The sequence below is a fragment of the Ursus maritimus genome, unplaced genomic scaffold, assembly GCF_017311325.1.
Source record: "Ursus maritimus isolate PB19 unplaced genomic scaffold, ASM1731132v1 scaffold_31, whole genome shotgun sequence".
Taxonomy (NCBI): domain Eukaryota; kingdom Metazoa; phylum Chordata; class Mammalia; order Carnivora; family Ursidae; genus Ursus; species Ursus maritimus.
Window position 1 is genome coordinate 8,335,347 of NW_024425675.1, and position 16,275 is coordinate 8,351,621.

Sequence of the window (16,275 nt, forward strand, 5' to 3'; positions counted from 1 at the left end):
AATCACGTCTAGCTTTTGACTTAAAGTAAGAAGGTGGGACTCTTCCTTTCACTTGAACACTTAGAAGCCGTTGTAAGGTTTTGAATTGGCCTAATTTCAATATTGTTGTGTCTCAGGGAATGGGGAGGCCTGAGGAAAGGGGGAGAGATTGGGGAAATGGCCAGTCACTGGAGCAGTCCGAGCACACACATTTGTTGATTAAGTTCACTATCTTATGTGAGGAAAGTTCATGGCACCCCAAACAGCTACAATAGTAACATCAAAGATCACTGATCACAGATACCATAACAGATACAATAATAAAAAAGTTGGAGACACCACGAGAATTACCAAATGTGACACAGAGACATAAAGTGAGCAAATACTGTTGGAAAAATGGCACTGATAGACTTGCCACAAATCTTCAATTTGTTTTAAAAACAAAACAACCAAAAGCAGTGTCTGTGAAGCCCAATAAAGCAAAGCACAATAAAGCTAGGTATGCCTCTATGTGTGTAGTGGTATCTCATTGTACTTCAATTTGCATTTAACTAATGACTAATAAGGTTGAACAGCATTTCGTGGACACACTCATTTATGCATCATCTCTTTTGGTAAAGTGTCTATTCAGATATTTTGCCCATTTTTAAAAATTCTGTTGTCTGAGTTTTGAGAATTCTTTATATATTCTGGATCTGTCTTTTATATGATAAGTGTGTTATTCATATATTCTTCCCAGTCTGTGGATTGCCTTTTTTTTTTTGAGAGTGAGCACAAGGTGGGGGAGGGGCAGAGGGAGAGAAAGAATCTTAAGCAGGCTCCGCACCTGGCATAGAGCCCAATGCAGGACACAGTCTCAGGACCCTGAGATCATGACCTGAGCTGATATCAAGAATGAGATGCTTAACCAACTGAGCCACCCAGGCATCCTGTCTTTTCATTTTCTTAATGTTGTTTTTCAAAAACCAAAAGTTTTTAATTTTGACAAAGTCTAATTTATTATTTTATGTTTTGTGCTTTTGGTGCTCTGTCTAAAAATCCTCTGCTTTTTCCAGAAGTTTTATAGTTTTACATTTAACATTTAGGTCTTGATCCATTTCAAGTTATTTTTTCATGTTATTTAGCAGACTTGCCTTGTTTCTGATCTCAAGGGAATATAACTCCCATCTTTTACCATTAAGTATGATGTTGACTCATCGATGCCCCATTATTTGTTTGAAAGCATTATTCTCTGTGATACCTAGTTTGCTGAGACTTTTTGTCATGAATGGGTGTTGAAATTTTTTCTAATGCTCTTTCTAGATACATTGAAATGATCATGTATTATCCTTGATTCTATTAATGTGAATTCCATTGATTTTCAAATGTTTGGCCAACCTCTCATTCATGAGATAAAGTCTACTTGGTCATGATCTGGTATCTTTTTTGAAAGTGTATTGTTGAATTTAACTTGCTAATATTTTTGTTAAGAACTTTTGCATCTAAATTTACGAGGGATATTGGTCTGTAATATTTTTAATGTCTTTGTTTGATTTTACTATTAGGGTTATACTATCATAAAGTGAATTAAGTAGTGATTCCTGTTTATGCAAAAAATATGTTGATGTAGGATTTGTGTGATTTCATTCTGAATGATGGACAGACTTCATCAGCCATCTAGGCCTGTACTCTTTTGGGGAAGGTTTTAAAAACCAGATATATTTAGGGGCACCTGGGTTGTTCAGTCGGTTAAGCATCTGCCTGTGGCTCAGGTCCTGATCCTGGGGTCCTGGAATCGAGCCCCATGTCGGGCTCCCTGCTCAGCAGGTAGTCTGCTTCCCCCTCTGGCCCGCCCCCTGCTTGTTTGTGCTCTCTCTCTCTCTCTCAAATAAGTAAATAAAATCTTTAAAAAATAGATTCATGCAGTAGATACAGGGGTGCTCAAGTATTGTTTCCTTTTGTTTCAATTTTGGTTCTTTATACTTTGAAGAAATTTTTCCGTGTCGTCTAAATTGTCAAAGATGTTGGCATAAAGTGGTGCGTAATATTCTCTAATCCTTTTTAATGTCCATAGGATCTCTGATAATAACTCCTTTTTCATTATTTATATTGGCGATTTTTGTTCTCTTAATCACTGTAATTAGATTTTAAATTTTGGTTTTTTTTTTCCTTTTTTTCTATTTTGTTAATTTCTGTTTATTATTTTCTTCTCCTTGGCTTGGGTTTACTTTGATCTTTTCTTTCTAGCAGTGTTTAAAATGAACTTTCAGTCACTGATTTTAGATCTTCTTTTCTAACAGAAGTACGTAAAGATATGTTTCCTGCTGTGCCCTGTGTTCTATCCCCTAGCTTTGGTAGGTTGTATTTTCCTTGTCATGTGCTTCACAGTCTTTGCTCACTTCTGGTGTTTCATTTTTGAATCATAATATTTGCAAGTGTGTTATTTAATTTTCAGATATTTGAGGTTTTCCTAGATATCTTATTTTTGGTTTTTCATTATATGGTTTATAGAGAATTGACTCTTTATGATTTGGCTTCTTTTAAATTTATTGGGACTTTTTATGGGCCAGCATATGATCTCCCTTTGACAAACACATCATGTGTATTTTGCAGTTACTGGATGTCGCATTACACAGGTATTAATTAGACCCCTGACGGTGGTGGTGGTGTGTAGATCCCGTGTCTTACTGGCATTTTGTCCAGCTCTATCAGTTGTTGAGAGGTGGTAAAACCTATTCTGATTGTGAATTTGTCCATTTCTCTATTTCAACTCAGCCAATTTTTGCTTCATGTATTTTAAAGTTTTGTTATTATGTGCGTACAAATTTATAATTGTTATAAGTTTCTCTTTTATCATTATGAAACATTCTTCTTTATCTCTGGTCATACTCTTTTTCTTAAAGTGTCTTTTGTCTGATACTAAAGTAGACACTTTAGCTGCCTTATGCTTACTGATTACATGGTACACATAGTCTTCCATCTGTTCACTTTCAACTTATCTGTGTCTTTATATTTAATGTGTCTTTCTTATAAACTTACAGACAGCCTGTACCAGGGCCTTGCTTCTTCACCCATTCTCTCTCTGCCTTTTATTGGAGTATATAAATCAATTAACATTTATTGAATTGTGGAAATGATTAAATTTAAGATACTTTTATGTTTTTCTGTGTATCCCGATTTTTTTTTGCTTTTTATTTCTTTTATTATTATTATTTGAATATTTATTAGTGTTCCATTTCAATTTATCTATTGGCTCTCTGCTTATATGTCTTTGCCTTACTTGTTACTGGTTGCTCTAGGGGTTACGACATGCTTCATGTCTAACCATTCACTGTCTACTTAGAGTTAGCTTCATGCCATTTCACGTAATATATAGAAACCTTGCAGTCATTTAAATCCCTTTTTGTCCTAGTCCTTTTTGTGCTAGATGACAAATGCGTGTGTCTGCGTACATTGAAAACTCTACCAGATATTATAACTTTTAAATCAGTTATTTATATATGTGTGTGTATGTTTAAGGAATGTAAGAGAAGAAAACAGACTTCTGTTTCTACTCAGCTGTTCTTTCTGTTGCTCTTTCTTCGTTCCTTGAAGATATAAATTTCCTTCTTAACATTTCCTTTTAGCTTAAAAACTTCCTTGAATATTCTTTTAGAACAGATATGCTGATGAATTCTCTTAGTCTCTCTTCTACTGAGAAGGTGTTCGGTTTGCCTTTTTCTCTTGAAGGATATTTTAGGTGAAGTTCTTTTCTTTCAGTACTTCAAGTCTAGATAATTAATTTCATTGAGTTCTTGTTTTTACGATTTATAATAAATCTGTAGTCATTGAAATCATTATTCCTCATGTGTACTGTATTGGTTTTAACTAGATGCTTTTAAGGTTTTTTTCTTTATCTTTGGCTGTTAGTACTCTGGTTCTGACGTGTCTAGGCATGATTTTTCTCTCAATTTATCCTATTTGAGATTTGTTGAGCTTCTGAAATTTGTAAAATGTTTGTCTTTCACCAAATTTTAGCAGCTTAGGGCCATTATTTCTTCAAATACATTTTTTTTTTTTGTGCTTCAATATCTTTTCATCTCCTCTAGCATCCAAATTACATATATATTACACAGGTCCCTCAGGCTCCATTTATATCTTTTCAATCTTTTTTTTTTCTTTGTTGCTCCGATTTTATGATTTCCATTGGTCTACCTTCTAGTTCATTGGCTTTTTTCTCTGTCCTCTCCATTCTGCTGCCTAGCCCATCTAGCAACTTGTTTCTGTTAGATATAGTATATTTCCGTTCTAAAATTTCCATTTGGTTCTTCTTTATAGTTTCCATTTCTCTGAGAATTCATATTTTCATTCATTTCAGATGTGTTTTCCTTTACTTTCTAAAACACAGTTATAAATAGTTGCCTTAAATTCTTTGTCTGGTAGTTCTAACTTCTGGGTCATTCAGAGTTGCCATCTACCATTTTCCTCTTGAGAATTGGTCATAATTTCTTAGTTCTTGTATTCTGAATAATTTTAAATTGCATTGTGGATATTACGAATGCACTGTTCTATAAACTCTAGGTCCTGCTTACACTGGATTAGAAAATACAGGATTAACTTTAAAAACAAACAAAAACCATGAGGAGTTGCAGTGCCAATGCGGCAAGTGAAACCTGGTTATAGCCCATCCTTACTGCTGATTACAACTAGAAACTGTGGGCCCCAGACAGCTATCTGAGCACTTTGAAAATGAGTAAAGCAGGAAGATTGTGGAGGGGTGTGAACAGTCTGGAGAATGTTTTCACTTTAGGAAGTAATCACCCTTTTATGTTTACACCTTAACTTCTGTCTCATTTTCTGAGTTGTTTCAATCTCAGTTCAGTTCTCTTAAGTTTTTGCTACACTGGTTTGGGTCTTCCCTGTCACGTGGTTCAGGGGAGAGTCTGATACTGGTGTGCCGAGTTCACAGCTCAGTTCTCTAAGCCTTTTCTACGTTGGTTTGGGGGTGTTCTGTGCTGCTGTTATTCACAGGCTAGGCTGAGACTTGTGTGTTCTAATCTCAGTCCACGTCTGAAAACAGTGTTAGCTTGAGTCTGAACCGCAAGTGGGGTTGTTATTTAGCTGGTCTTGGTTCCTACACAGCATTAGAATATTTTCTTCACCAGTGTTCCTGGATTACCTCCACACTCTTCAATTTGTAAGGGCTTTTTTGTTTTTTCTTGGTTCTTTTCACCAAAAAGGGCTCCTACTGGAATCGAGTCACCCAGAACACATGCTGCTCTGTAAATGTTCTCACCCTCAGGGCAAAGCTAAGAAGAAACAAAAGTTAAAACTCTGCCCCATGCAGGTTGATTCCTCTCCACAGTCTACCTGCTTTATTTATTTTCAGAGTGCTGAGATAGTTGTCTGGGCCCAGAGTGTTTTAGCTGTAAGCTGCAGGAAGGATGAACTATGGTCAGTTTTTCACTTGCCCTGTTGGCATGCAACTCCTTAGGTTTGGTTATGTTTTTATAGTTAATCCTGTATTTTCTGCTCCATTGTAACTTAGTAGCAGACCGGCAACGTAGTATTCTAAGAAGGTGTTTATAATTTTGCAAAGGAGGAATGAATAGCACACAGAGGTCTTCGAATTCAGTCAGTTAGTAAAACAAAACATTGATGGCATACTCTGCGCTGTGTGTGGAAGACAGTAAAATAATTTCAGAGCTTACCTTACAACCTAGCAGGCGTTAGACTTGTTTCAGCAATCAGTAAATATGATGATAAGCATTATCTGCAAAAGCCAGGAGTTTTTCCTCAAGGGTTAAAATACCATTTTTATCTAACATATTAGAGCACCTTGAAAATAATGAATAGCACAGACCCAATGCAATTTAATTTTGAATCTATATTCAAATCAGTAGAAAATCTGAATGACACTTTATTAGCTAATTTGCTTTTTCCTAAGTTTTTAAATCTGGCTTATGAAAAATACATTTTTATTTATTTATTTATTTATTTATTTATTTAATTTATTTTTTAAAGATTTTCTTTATTTCTTTATCTGAGAGAGCAAGAGAGAGAACGCCAAGCAGGGTGAGGGACGGAGGGAGAAGCAGGCTCTCTGCTGAGCAGGGAGCCCAATGAGGGACTAGATCCGGGGACTCCGGGATCATGACCTGAGCTGAAAGCAGATGCTTAACCGACTGAGCCACCCAGGCGCCCCGAAAAATACTTTAATACATGATGATTTCTTTTTTAAGTATCTTCCTCTGGGTGGCTGATGTAAACGTTTGTAAACTCTTTTTAATTAAATTGCAGACACAACCAGAGCAAGAAGAAGCCAGGAGAGCGATGGTGTGGAATATATTTTCATTTCCAAGCATTTGTTCGAGACAGATGTACAAAATAACAAGTATGTGGGAGTTTTTGTTGGTTATTTTTAAGCCTGTGCCTCTGTATCCAGTTTTAGGCAACTGAGGGTTACCTTCCATTTGAAATATATTTTAAGTTTTATAATATTTGAAATGGATAAAAAGGTGATAATTCAATTAGTAGGTGTTACCAGTCTTCACCTGTAATTTTTTAATAACCTGGAGCTGCTGTGTTTCTGGTAAGTATTTAAATGGGTAGGAATCATTTTGAAGGATGAGGGAATGTTGCTCGTATATTATTGTGACCTCTTTCTACGCCACTCATTGAATCTTAACATAGAATTTGAATAGAATTTTCTTTAAAAAACTAACACGGATGTAATAGATTCCTAGTTCCACGATCTCTTCCACGCACACCTGTCTCCCTCACTGGCTCTTCAGACAATTAAAAATACTGTTCATCACCTTGCTTGTACCATGTCCTCTGGCCAGCTCTAACTCCCCCACCTCCCCAGGTCCTCCATTTGCTTCAGCGGGAATATTTTAGGGTATCAGGGAGCAATGTGTGTTTTAATGCAGGATTTGGGGATTTTATTGAAACATCAAAATGCTTTTTTCCACGTTTGGCACAGCGATTGTGTTTTTATAGCACGTAATCGGCTGCCCTGCTTCCATTAGCCACCAAGCAGTTCCTCCTGTCGTTCTGAAGCTGAGCGTGGTTACTCTGTAGCGTGCAGTGAAATTTCAGTAGTTTCTATTGTTTGGCTTATTCACTGTTTTATTGCATTGCATTAGTTCTGAAAAAGAGGTGATGGAAAACAGAGTACTGCTGGACTGAAGTACTTTTTTTCTGCTTAAGTGTAATACAAGCAAGTGTTACTGATTCGAAAATGTAAAATACAAGATTTTTTAAAATTGACATTCTGGAGGACTTGGCCCTACTTATTTTACTGAACACAGTAAAAAAAAACATGTTCAGCAAAAATCTTTTATATATTTGAGTTATGTCTTTCCACTTCTATCTGTAATTAATTCACAAATGGCGCTGATGCAGATCTGATTTCCTGCAGGTTTCTTGAGTACGGTGAATATAAAAACAACTACTACGGCACAAGCATAGACTCCGTGCGGTCGGTCCTGGCTAAAAACAAAGTTTGTTTGTTGGATGTTCAGCCTCACGTACGTGAACAAGGCACCATTCAGCGAGCTACCACGCTTCATGTGAACCTTCAGGATGGGGGACAGATCTGAAGGCTACTCACTTTGGGGCATATCTGTGGCTTTCCTAATGACAAAAGCATTTAAGTGTAATTTGAGAAGTCTCTGGTGAGAGGGAGAAGAAAAAAAGGCCCATAGTGTTAGAAAAGAGGAGTAGGGGAAGCCACAAGGTCTGTGTGTAACTCTTGCTTGTATTCCGTGTTTGCCAAGTACAAGGGCTCTTAGACATTTCTTCTGTGTCGTTTTCTTTAAAAAAAAAAAAATGGTTGCTACATGTATAACATATTCTTAAGTGTTAAGTATAAGCGTCTGTAATTTTTACAATGGACACTTTGGGTCTTGGCCCTTTCTCTTGATTCTCTGCACATCCTAGAAGCGTACAGCGCCCCCTACCCAGAGCTGTGGGGCATCTCCCAGGAGTGGGGCTGAATGAGGTCTTCTTGCAGCTGTCGGGCGAATCCCTGCTGCCGGCTGGGCCGCTTGTGAACACTGTGGACCGAGGAGGCCAGTGGCTGAAGCCATTCAGTTCTTTTTGAACCCCATCTCCTCCAGCAGGGACCCAGCCCCTCGCGTTTTCCTTGTTACCCAGAGGCCGCAGAGTCTCGCTCCACTGATGGGTGCACAACCTCCAGGAGCCGGAACGGCCTGGAGAAGCCCTTCGTTCCTCTTCAGGGGGATGGACCTGGAGTAAAAGCATCCCAAGAATCAGCAGGGCCGCTGCCCCCTTCACTTAGGCCCCGGCGACGGGTAGGATACTCCTGCTCGTGCAGCGTCTCCCTGCCAGTGCACTGGGGCTAGTCGTGTCCCGCTTCCTCAGTGTGGGTCCAGCTCTCAGTCCCCAGAGCCTCGCTAGCCCTGCGGACAGAGAGAGCCTCCAGCCCCGCCCCCACCCCCGCCGTAACCTTGCGGGGGAGTTCATGGTTTATACTCCCATTCTGGGGAGGCGCTGACGCACAGGCAAGAGGTGATACACCCCCACCCTTTTACCATTCCCCGTCAACTGCAGCTGAGTCCTCAGAAGCACAGCGTAAATTATGTAAGATGTTTTGGTGGGAGAGTGTTGACAAGCTTCATGGAAAGCAGACGCCCTTTTAGGACACTCCAAAGGACAGAATGGCCAACGAGACAGACAGAATGACAGAGTCCTACCTGAGATCAGGAAGAGGCTTAGATGGGATGTTTGGAAGACTTTCATGTGCAGAGTTAGTTAACTCATAGCATCTTTTGAGTATTTGATTTAAAAATCAGTTTTATGATATTTTTAGCTGCTTCTGTTCATTATGACATATTTCAAAACATTTTAAAAGGCAACTTACATTCTCCACCATTTTTTCAGGGGTATAGAATTAGGACATTTAATGGTCAACAACTGATTGAATAATATATTGAAAGAACTGGCCTTAATTAGATAATTTTAAGGAATTTTCTCCTTTGAAAGAAACTTTGGTTTTATTGTAAAATTCACTCATGACGTTATAAAGAAATAAAAATGTATCTTCTTCCTTGCAGACAGTGAAGCATTTAAGGACCCTCGAATTTAAGCCCTACGTGATATTTATAAAGCCTCCATCAATAGAGCGCTTGAGGGAGACAAGAAAAAATGCCAAGATTATTTCAAGCAGAGATGACCAAGGTGCTGCAAAACCTTTTACAGTAAGTACAGTGATGCTCCGTGAGACGACGTAAGTGGTACCTGGGATCACCCGTGCGGGCGGGAGCCTTCGGGGGACACGGTGTAGGAGATGCTGTGGTCCAGAACGCGATACAGACAGGATTGTACTCGGGTGCATACAGTTTGGGTGATGGCACTGTAACGGCTTTCTGTGCCTCTGTGAGTAGATCCTCCTATTATATTGACTGACCTATCCCGGTAATGACTGAGTGAGGGGTAATCCTGCAGTTCACGGAAGGTGGGAGCTCCGTCCGAGCGGCTGAGTTACAAGCAGATCTGAGAGAGCATTGGCCCTTACGACGTCTGAAGAACCTGCAGGGCCAGAGGGCCATTTTCATTTGTGGCTGAAAGAGGAAACACAGAAGAGCATCTGATAAGCCAGTTGTGGAAATGTCTGCGTCCATGTAAAGTGATAAAATTGCCTGGTTAACCAAAGTTTTTTTAATACTTCCTTTTGCAGGAGGAAGACTTTCAGGAAATGATTAAATCTGCACAGATAATGGAAAATCAGTATGGTCACCTTTTTGACAAAATTATAGTAAATGATGACCTCACCGTGGCATTCAATGAGCTAAAAACAACTTTCGACAAATTAGAGACGGAAGCCCACTGGGTTCCCGTGAGCTGGTTACATTCATAACTAAGGGAAGTTCCCACGGTCCTCTTTTTTGTAGAGCGCATGAGGAAATCAGGTACCGTCCTGGTGGTCGGGTTTTTCATCTGTATCACTGTTGCGGATGTGCAGTCTTGCTTAAGACTCAATGTTGGTTTTGTGTCTTTATCCAGCCTTACTTCAAACCCAATATTTGCGTAGAAGAGCCAAACTCAGAAGGTGCACAGTCCTGTATTTTGAGCAGAGCTTTGAACCTTCTGGTTGTCTTTAGTATACAGCTGTATCTCCAAGATGAGGTTGGACTTTTTAGAGAGAAACAGCTAGAGAATTGATACGGAGTTCAGTGCTTCGGCGGGTCTCAGACGTGGTGCCTCCATCAAGTTTGTACATTAACATTTGAAGGTATTAGCCGCCTCGAGCAGCTCCGGGCAAACAGGACAGCGTGGCTCTTCTTCGGACGGGTCACTAGGGGTTCACTAGGCTGACAGGAAGGCGCCCTCTTACTGTTCTAAAAGCGCCACCTTCTTCTTACATATATACAATATAGTTAGAGTGTATTTAAAAATCTTTCTTAAAGGAATTATGACACATTTGCCTTAGTGAGTGGCCTGCATGTTGTAGCTTGAGAAGGCCTCGTAGGACTACATCATATCAGTGACTTGAATATTTAATGAGGGACGATAAGACTTTTAAAAATGATTATATATGTAACCAAACGCCTTTCCTTATGGTATTTTGTAAGGCTGGTGATATCTTGGGGCGAGTAACGATTACAAGGGACGTTTTTATTTGTACATCCTCAGACAGGGTCATCATCCAATGAATTGTAAGAGTGTGATTCCTGTTCTAAAAGTAGATGTTTTACGTGTTATCGATACAGTTAAAATGTGATCATTTTTCACATGTGCAATTGATCATGTATTTAAATTGCACTAAGATGTATTTTGGAAACGTTCTGTGTCACGTGAACTTCCTCATCATCAAACTTAACTCTTACCGCTGGTCAGGTACCGTCCTAATCTTAACCATTTTTAAAGAATTTTAAGAAAGACTCTTGTATTGTAAATATTTAGATGGGCTCTCATTTTTCTTTGTTACTACTGAACTTCAGCAAATAAATCACATAGCTCGAGATACTAGAAAGGTCTGCAAGTTGTAAAAGAGAACACGTCTTGCCATTCTTGCATGCAGTAAGACCCTGCCGATCAAAAATCATTGCATCTGTGACTTTCAAACAGAAAATATTTTTTGTTGATTTGTAAAGAGAGTTTAGATGTCATGTTTAAAGAAAAATAGAATGTAGGGAAATTTTATATATTTATGAAATCTTTGAAAGGCATATTTTTTTAATTATCAAATGGAGCTATTCATAAAATAAATTGTATGTAAAGATGTCATAATTTAAAAGAGTAGTTTTATAAGTCAGGGTCAACATTCCATGTAAATATTGACCTTTGTTCGTACAGACAGCCCCCAAGTGTTCTAAGCGCCCGTGCATTTGGTAGCGTTATCCACTGGATTTCCTTCAGACCTGTCAAATTTCATATTAGAAACAGACAAAAACTACTGCAGTGGCCTTGATACACACTCAACACTAAAACAGACTAAATGTTACTTAACGTAATCCAGACAGTGAGTTCCACATTTATAAACTCAACAGCAAGCCATTTAGTTTTTTAAAAGAGTGGGGAAGAGGGCTGCCATACTTTAAAGTTGTATGGCTGCTCTAAGATAATACAAGTCTTACACGGAGAGTTTGGGTAGAATAGACTCCTCTTTGAACCCTGGCTAACATCTCCTCTAAATCAAAACTTCCTGTACAAAGAGTAATGGAAAACGTATAATTATCTAGGCAATTGTCTGAATAATTTAGGCAGTCCAACTGAATTCTTTACCGTGGGGGTAGAGGGTGTTGTAATGTGGTGGAAAGAGAGTCCTTTTGGCTGTTGGTGGTGATGGGGTGTTATGTAAAAATATAACTGCCCAGATCTTTCTCCCTTTTCACACTAGAACTGAACAATGTTTTGGTTTTTTTGTTTTTTTGTTTTTTGGGGTTTTTTTCTTTAATGAAAAGGGGCATCCTAACAATTTGAGAAATCTTTTATTAGGTACATGGCTTTGCAAGTGATATTTACGCAGCCATTTTGATGTTTAGAGATTAGGTTCAAACTGAGTTAGGCAGTGCCAGGGGCTCGTTGGTAACTTGCAGAAGGCCCTGGACTCTCGTGTCTGCACCCAGACCTCCTCCAGCAAGGAGACGGGCACGGTCTCCTCACTGTGCTAGTTCGGCCAGCTCCCAAGACAGTGTCAGCCACTATTTGAGAGAGGAGCAATGTTTATATTTTTCAGTCCATATATTTAAAATCTGAGATCAGGAAATTCTGTGTTCCTATGATTACCAAATTAGAGTCAGTTAAAAAGGTGAAATGGAGATATTTTTTCCTGTTGCTTTAATTACTCCTATAGATGTTCTTAGTATCTTTAAGGCTGACATTCCTGGTGTTGTGTAATGATTGAATGTATCTAAATCATTTAAAATTGACAAACCTGTAATCTTCATAGATTACAAAACTGTTATTAAAATCTTCTTGAAGATCTAGATTTCTATTTATTTTCTTTTTGACTAGTAAGGATTTCTAAATAAATGTAATGGAAAACCTTTGATCTTAATAAAGTATCTTCAAATTACGTGTGTACTTCTGCACAGTAGTTCTTGCGCTGGGGTATTTATGGTATCGTTCCCCATGGTAAAACAAATTCTGTTATACCAAGTGGTTCAGTTTGAACTTGCCATGTCTAAAATTAAACTTCATGTTTGTTTCCGTCAAATAATTTATTGGAGAGATGGAATTCCCTCGTCCTGCTCCTATCCATACAGTGCAGCCATTCAAAGATATGGAGAAATGAGGGGGGGTGGACGATCTGGGCCCATCCGTGATGGGATTGTCCCTTCGCCCATTCCTCCCCATCAGGAATTAGAGCATTATCCACGTCCTGTTCCTGAATTCCAGTTAGGCAAAACTAAACTTTTTTATTTAGCTGTGTACGAGGACAAACTGCCACCGGCTTAGATACACGAGCTCATCCGCGTTGGCCTTGCTTCAGCAGTTGGCCAGTGAGCCCCAGCCCTGCTTCCGCTGAAACACCGTACAGGGTAACAGTCGGGAGCAGGGGAGCTGGGGCCCACTTCCTGAGTTCAAATTCTGGCTTTGCCACCTTGAGACGGTCATTTAACCCCTCTGATCAGGAGAATCATAATTCTGCTTACCTCACGGGATCGTTGTGAGTATGGAAGAGCTGATCCATGAGCAGTACTTGGAACAAAACCTGGGACAGAAATATTCAATAACTGTGAACTCCTGTGTTATAGTGATTATTCTCACATCACACATTTTTAAAATAGCTCTATAAATACCCCATATAAACGGTTCTCCATTAGGAGATTCACTGGAAGTTTCCTAATAATTTCTGTGATGGTTTTATTATGTAAAAAACATCCATTACTTCCAAGTGATACATCAGGACCCAATTAAGTAATCCTCAGTAGGGAAGTGAACAAATTTTTATTTTTAGCCACTGGTATGCAATATAACTTATATCGATTTGCAAGAAATGTCCCTTAATTGTATTAATGCCCTTTCTTCTGCTACCATACTTCCTTTCCAAATGCTTTCTCCCTTAGCCACAAGCTCCCGGAGGGCAGGGAGTATTTTTTGAAACAGCTGTCTTACACACACACTCCGATGCATGACCAACCACTGCCGACCAAACTGTACTTACTAGTCATCAGACATCTGTATGATTTCCATTCAGTATCTCATTTAAGTCTCACAGCTCCTTTACATGAAAGATAATATCTTCATATTTTACAACTGAGAAGAGTGAGGGGCGGGGCTTCAGTACCTTGCCCAAAGTGACCGACGTTGATGAGTACTGGAATCAGGGTCCGCCTCCCTGCAACCACACTGTCTTCACTGCATTGTGCTTCCTGGTGTTGCTATAACTTGACCCAGAGCTGGAAACATGAGATTTGGTACTTTGGAAAGGGTTTACCCTTTTTGTGCATGCACAGTTTATAATTTTCTCAAAACACTGTTGCTTTAAGTCAAATACAACTTGGTGTACCTAGGCCTGTACGAACTGGGTAATCCACAAACGGTGGCTATTACCAGAAGCATCCTCGTATAGCATAACATGCAGTTCTGTTTAGTCTGCCTGAGTCCCCGTCCTTCGTGATGAATCAAGACCGTATGCGCTTTGCAGGGATTAACCTGAGTTGGTTGCTGCCCAGTTCCAGGTAATATCTGTTGGAGAGCTACGAATAAGAGTTGTTCCCCTGATTTACTTTGTCAAAGATTAAACAACTGCATGAGGTAAAAGATCTTTTATGCCCCTGTCCCCATCCTTTCTGTTTGAGGTACTCCAGTTATTTTGTGAGGTTTGCCAATATGACAGCCATAATCTCAACCTTAAACCAGAGGATAATAAAAGCCAATTTGTAGAATGACTGAGTAGAAAAAAGGAAAGATCCTAAATCCATAATAGCATTGAACTGTTGAACCAGTCCTGGGACCTCCTTCCACTAATTTCTGAATACACAAGAAAGGTTCTCATGGCCTGTTGGTGGGAATATAAATTGGTGCAGCCACTATGGGAAACTATGGAGGTTCCCCAAAAAATTAAAAACAGAACAGCATTATAATCCAGCAATTCCACTTATAGGTATATATCTGAAAGATATGAAATCACCATCTCAAAGAGATATCTATACTCCCAAGTTCATTGCATTACTCGTAATAGGCAGGACAAGGAAACAAGTGTCTATCAACAGATGAACGGATCAAGAATGGAAATACACACACACCCCAATATTATTCAGCTATGAAAAAGAAGGAAATTCTGCCTTTTGCAACAACATGGATGCACTTTGAGGGTCATATGCCCAAAAGGAATAAGTCTGAGAAAGGCAATAACTATGTTCTCATTTATATATGGATTCTGAAAAAGGCAAACTCAGAATGTAAAATGGTAGTTGCCCAGGCTAGAGCGTAGGGGAAATGGGGAGATCCTGGTCAAGGGTAAAACTTCCAGTTATAAGATAAATTCTGTGGATCAAATGTACAACATACTGACTATAGTTAACAACTTTCAAGTACATGATACAATATTGTTAAGAGTAGATTTTGTCACCACACGCACATACACACACAAAGGTAATTACATGAGGTGTTGGAAGTGCTAACCTGACCGTGGTAATCCTCGCACCATACATACATGTATTAATTCATCACATTTTATACCCTAAACTTACACAATATTAAATGTCAATTATATCTTAATAAAACTGAGAAAATTATAAATGTTCTGATGGTGTATGTCACTGTTAGGCTGTTTACTTGGAAAGCAGCAGCTGTGAGTAACTCGGGCCACTCCCACTCTTCCCTTTCACTTACCAAAGGTGGTCTTTCCACTCAGCTGTCTCATGCCCTGGAGTGACCTAGTGATCGAACTGGAAAACACTCTGGAACCATAAAAATCATATGATCATCTCAATAGATGCAGAAAAGCATTTGATACAATTCAACATCCAATCATGTTAAAAACTCTCAAGAAGTGGGTCTAGAGGGAACATACCTCAAAATGATAAAAGCCCACCTATGAAAAACCCACAGCTAACATCATAGTCAATGGTGAAAAACTAAGCACTTTTCCCCTAAGGTCAGGAGCAAAACAAGCATGTCCTCTCTCACCACTTACTCAACTTAGTACTGGAAGTCCTAGCCACAGCAAGAAGAAACAGGGCATCCAGACTGGTAAGGAAGAAGTAAAACTATCTGCAGATGACGTGATACTCTACATAGAAAACCCTGAACACTCTACTAAAAGAATATTAGAAGTAATAAGTGAGTTGGATAAAGATGCAGGACACAAAATTAATACACAGAAATCACTTGTGTTTCTAAACACTAGTAACAAACTAGCAGAGATTTTAAGACAATTCCATTTACAATTGCACCAAAAAGAATAAAATACCTAGGTAAAAACCTAACCAAGGAGTGAAAGACCTGTACTCAGAAAACTATAAAAATACACTGATGAAAGAAATTGAAGATGACACAAATGTAAAGAACTAATATTGTTAAAATGTCCACACTACCCAAAGCAATCTACAGATTCAGTGCAATCCCTATCAAAATACCAATAGCATTTTTTACAGAACTAGAAAAAATGATTTTATAGAACAAACTAGAGAGCCCAGAAATATACTCACACTTACACAGTACATTAATCTACAACAAAAGAGGCATGAATATACAATGGGGAAAAAGTCTCCTCAATATATGGTGTTGGGAAAACAGGACAGCTACATGCAAAAGAATGAAACTGAACCACTTTCTTACAAACACAAAAATGAACTCAAAATGAATTAGAGACCTAAATGTGAGATATGAAACCATAAAACTAAAGGAAAACATAGGCAG

At 38.8% G+C, this 16,275-nt stretch overlaps 1 protein-coding gene and 1 long non-coding RNA gene across 2 annotated transcripts in view; one reads left to right on the forward strand and one right to left on the reverse strand.

Annotated features, from left to right (window-relative positions):
* The window catches only part of MPP7 (membrane palmitoylated protein 7), a 220,590-nt gene extending 208,127 nt beyond the window's left edge, over positions 1-12,463 (forward strand). The window contains exons 14-17 of the mRNA XM_008683883.2: positions 6,238-6,331; positions 7,361-7,469; positions 9,018-9,161; positions 9,641-12,463. Coding sequence (XP_008682105.1) covers positions 6,238-6,331; positions 7,361-7,469; positions 9,018-9,161; positions 9,641-9,820 — 527 coding nt within the window. The 3' untranslated portion in view covers positions 9,821-12,463. The remainder of the gene's footprint in view (positions 1-6,237; positions 6,332-7,360; positions 7,470-9,017; positions 9,162-9,640) is intronic.
* The window catches only part of LOC121106299, a 66,928-nt gene continuing 58,193 nt past the window's right edge, over positions 7,541-16,275 (reverse strand). The window contains exons 4-8 of the long non-coding RNA XR_005838904.1: positions 15,247-15,314; positions 13,697-13,808; positions 13,062-13,120; positions 9,202-9,524; positions 7,541-8,190 (exon numbers count right to left, since the gene is read on the reverse strand). This is a non-coding gene — a long non-coding RNA (uncharacterized LOC121106299). The remainder of the gene's footprint in view (positions 8,191-9,201; positions 9,525-13,061; positions 13,121-13,696; positions 13,809-15,246; positions 15,315-16,275) is intronic.